General features: G+C 47.6%; 1 protein-coding gene across 1 annotated transcript in view; it reads right to left on the bottom strand.

Moving 5' to 3' along the window:
- EFCAB9 (EF-hand calcium binding domain 9) overlaps positions 1-3,957 on the bottom strand; it is a 9,829-nt gene that overhangs the window by 1,324 nt on the left and 4,548 nt on the right. The window contains exons 2-3 of the mRNA XM_011947793.1: positions 2,654-2,802; positions 1,489-1,665 (exon numbers count right to left, since the gene is read on the bottom strand). Of these exons, the coding sequence (XP_011803183.1) occupies positions 1,489-1,665; positions 2,654-2,802 (326 nt within the window). The remainder of the gene's footprint in view (positions 1-1,488; positions 1,666-2,653; positions 2,803-3,957) is intronic.

Here is a 3,957-nt window from a genome sequence, read left to right as displayed (position 1 = left end):
GAAGCTGGGACTACAGGTGCCCACCACCACGCCCGGCTAATTTTTTTGTATTTTTAGTAGAGACGGAGTTTCACCATGTTAGCCAGGATGGTCTCGATCTCCTGATCTCGTGATCCACCAGCCTCGCCCTCCCAAAGTGCTGGGATTACAGGCGTGAGCCACCGCGCCCGGCCCCAGCCTGCCAGCTTTCAATGGCAAAAACCGCGATTACTTTTTTCACTGACCTTTACCATGTCAAGTCCAGAGGTTTCAGGCTGGCATCTAATGTTGTTCACAGTGTGATCATTGTTTTCAACCTTAGCTGCCACTTGTTTCCCCAGTGTGGATTTCCTCTTTAAATAGGCAGAATTAACTCTCTTCACCATAGCTTTCTCTTAGGAATTTTTTTTTGAGACAGGATCTCACTATGCTGCCCAGGCTGGCCTGGAACTCCTGGGCTCAAGTGATCCTCCCTTCTCAGCCTCCCAAGGAGCTGTGACTACAGGTGTACACCACAGTACCCAGCCCTTAGGATTATGCTCACCTGCTCTCATTCATCATATAATCTCTTCCTGTTTAATTCAAATCTACAAACTCTGCCCCCAACACCAAACGACTACCATGTTATTAAATTTCCTCTAAAGTATAATTTTGTATCCATATTATATGATGTAGCATTTTTTGTTTGTTTGTTTGTCGAGACGGAGTCTCCCTGTGTCCTGCAGGCTAGAGTGCAGTGGTGTGATCACGACTCACTGCAACCTCCACCTCCCGGATTCAAGCGATTCTTCTGCCTCAGCCTCCCGAGTAGCTGGGATTACAGGCGCCTGCCACCACGCCGGGCTAATTTTTGTTGTTGTTGTTGTTTTTAAGTTGGAGTTTCCCTCTTGTTGCCCAGGCTGGAGTACAATGCAATGGCATGATCTTGGCTCACCGCAACCTCCACCTCCCGGGTTCAAGCGATTCTCCTGCCTCAGCCTCCTAAGTATCTGGGATTACAGGCATGTGCCACCACACCCAGCTAATTTTGTATTTTTAGTAGGGGTGGGGCTTCTCCATATTGGTCAGGCTGGTCTCAAACTCCTGGCCTCAGGTGATCCGCCCACCTCAGCCTCCCCATTCTGGGATTATAGGCGTAAGCCACGGCGCCTAGCCAATTTTTGTATTTTTGTGTTTTTAGTAGAGACAGGGTTTCACAATGTTGGCCAGGCTAGTCTCAAACTCCTGTGCTCAGGTGATCTTCCCGCTTCCGCCTCCCAAAGTCCTGGGATTACAGGCTGAGCCCCTGAGCCTGGCCATGATATAGCAGTTAGTCCACCCTTTCTCTTCAAGGGCCCATAAGTCTCTTAAGTTTTTTTCTGATCCTAGTGCCATGCAATATGCTTATTTGACTAGGTTTTTCCCGCCCTCCTCCTCTCCCATCTCTCCTATATGTAGTAAGACATTTTTCTCTGCTTATGGAAGGAAAGAGACTGCCACACAGATGCCACATTTTGGATCTGTACTTACATTGTCACCTGTAAGGCCAAAGTCATGGAAGAGATCTTTGAGTTCCTGTTTGTGAATATTGAAGAGAAATCTGTACTTTGCAAAGTTTTCTGCACTAATTCTCCCATCCCCATTCAGGTCAAGCAAGTCAAAGACAGGCCGGGAATGACGATACATAAACTGTCCTTCCAAATGGTCCTATTGCGAGAGAAATAGGTGAGATGAGCAACAGGGTTGTCGATGCTGCTTTCTAAACTTGTTTCCTGAAGACGTATCTTCACCAGCCTCTTCCCTAGAGAGCTAAAAGCAAAAGAGAAAATCGGAAGCTCAGGGCTGAAGGGGTTCTATCATCGATGCAGGAAGTCTCACTTCAGTGTCTGTATTCAAAAGGAACTTGAATTCTGCCACCTGTAATGATCAATTCTGCTAGATAGAACTCTGGTTACTATAATGCATTTCCTTACGTTCAGTGGAAGTCTTGTGGAACATCATGGCATGGGTGATAAAATGATGACCTCCTTCCCTCAAAAAAACGAGAACTGAGGCCGGGTGTGGTGGCTCACACCTATAATCCCAGCACTTCAGGAGGCTCGAGGTGGGCAGATCACTTGAGGTCAGGACTTTGAGACCAGCCTGGCCAACATGGTGAAACCCCATCTCTACTAAAAATACAAAAAATTAGCCAGGTGTGGGGGTGTGCACCTGTAGTCCCAGCTACTTGATCTATTGAACCCAGATGGTGGAGGCTGCAGTGAGCCGAGATCGCGCCACTGCACTCCAGCCTGGGCCAGATCGAGACTCAGTCTCAAAAAAAAAAGGAACTGGGTAAGTACATACTGGAAATGTATATATGGTAAGAAAAGACCTCCGAAGGAGTGAGGCACTTGAGCTAGCTGGCGATTCTCTGAAAATCACCAGCTAGAGTGAGTGAGGAAAGGAATGCCAAGAAGGGATGCGATGGGCCACATCTGTCCTCTATGAGGAGGGGCAGAGTAGGAGGGCGGCCAAGAGGCTGGGGCTGCAGCAGGGAGAGGCTGTTGATAACCTGAATAATTCGGGAACCAAACCTCATTTTCCCCACCAGCCATCTTTTCTTCCTCTTTTTAGTGAAAGGAAGAAAACTGATGTATTCCTAATTCAGTGCTCCCATTAGCAAGAGGATGGCAGCAGCTGTGCGGTTACTTGCCTGGTGGGCCAGCAGCATACACACCAGCATGTAGAACTGCTCAAAGCCGATCTCGCCCACAGCGTTCCAGTCCAGCATGTCAAACACAAGGTAGATCTGTGCCTTTTTCAAGTCAGTCACATGATGAAGGAAGTGATAGAACAGCACATCTGTTAAGGTGGACAGGTGAGGAGATGTGTTATTTGAATATAGCTCCAAAATGCTAAACAGCTAGAAGCCACATAAACGGTAGTGATGTTGGAAGCTTGTTGATCTAGGAAGAATGATGGTAACATTTTGTTCCTGGCTTTGCCCACTGTACTTTCTACAATTCCTCAAACCTTCATCGCCCTTGAGCTTGTGGAAAAGCACTGGACCTGGAATTGTGGAGAATGAGATCGTGGACAGGGCTTGGCTCCTGCCGGCAGCTCACACTGCATGGAGCAGACAGATGTGCACACAGCACTAATAAAAGGCAAGGTGCTAACGTACAAAACGGGCACATAGTGCTCCTCATGTATGAAAGGGAGAGCTTAATTCTCTCTGGGGACTGAGAACACTTTCTTGGAGATGCTGACATTTTTCCTGAGCCTTTCCCTTGAGATAATTAAAATGAGGAATAAAAAAATCATTCCCCCTCGGCCATGCGCGGTGGCTCATGCCTGTAATCCCAGCACTTTGGGAGGCCAAGGCAGGTGAATCACGAGGTCAGGAGTTCGAGACCAGCCTAGCCAATATGGGGAAACCCTGTCTCCATTAAAAATACAAAAATTAGCCAGGCGTGGTGGCACGCACCTGTAGTACCAGCTACTCAGAAGGCTGAGGAAGAAGAATTGCTTGAACCCAGGAGGCAGAGGTTGCAGTGAGCCGAGATTGTGCTACCGCACTCCAGTCTGGGCGACAGAGCAAGACTCTGTCTCAAAAACAACAACAAAAGTCATTCCCCACCTATAAACGCCTTGATATGCCTCATGGCTTGTATAAAGCAAATGCATTTGGCTCTAGGGGGAAGGGAACAAACTTTATTTACCACCTTATGTGTTAGGCACTTTATTTATTTTTTGGTTTTTTTGGCTGGAGTGCAATGGCACATTCATAGCTCACTGCAGCCTCAACCTCCCAGGCTCAAATGATCCTCCCACCCCAGCCTCCCAAGTAGCTGGGACCACAGGTGCATGCCACCATGTCCAGGTAATTTTTTAATTTTTTGTAGACATGGGGTCTCCTTATGTTGCCCAGACTGGTCTCGGACTCCTGGGCTCAAGCAATCCACCTGCCTCTGCCTCCCAAACTGCTGAGATTATATTTATATAAAATAATATATA

Source organism: Colobus angolensis, unplaced genomic scaffold, assembly GCF_000951035.1.
Source record: "Colobus angolensis palliatus isolate OR3802 unplaced genomic scaffold, Cang.pa_1.0 Scaffold27, whole genome shotgun sequence".
Taxonomy (NCBI): domain Eukaryota; kingdom Metazoa; phylum Chordata; class Mammalia; order Primates; family Cercopithecidae; genus Colobus; species Colobus angolensis.
The sequence above is the reverse complement of the archived record's forward strand: the minus strand, read 5'-3'. Positions and strand labels throughout refer to the sequence as shown.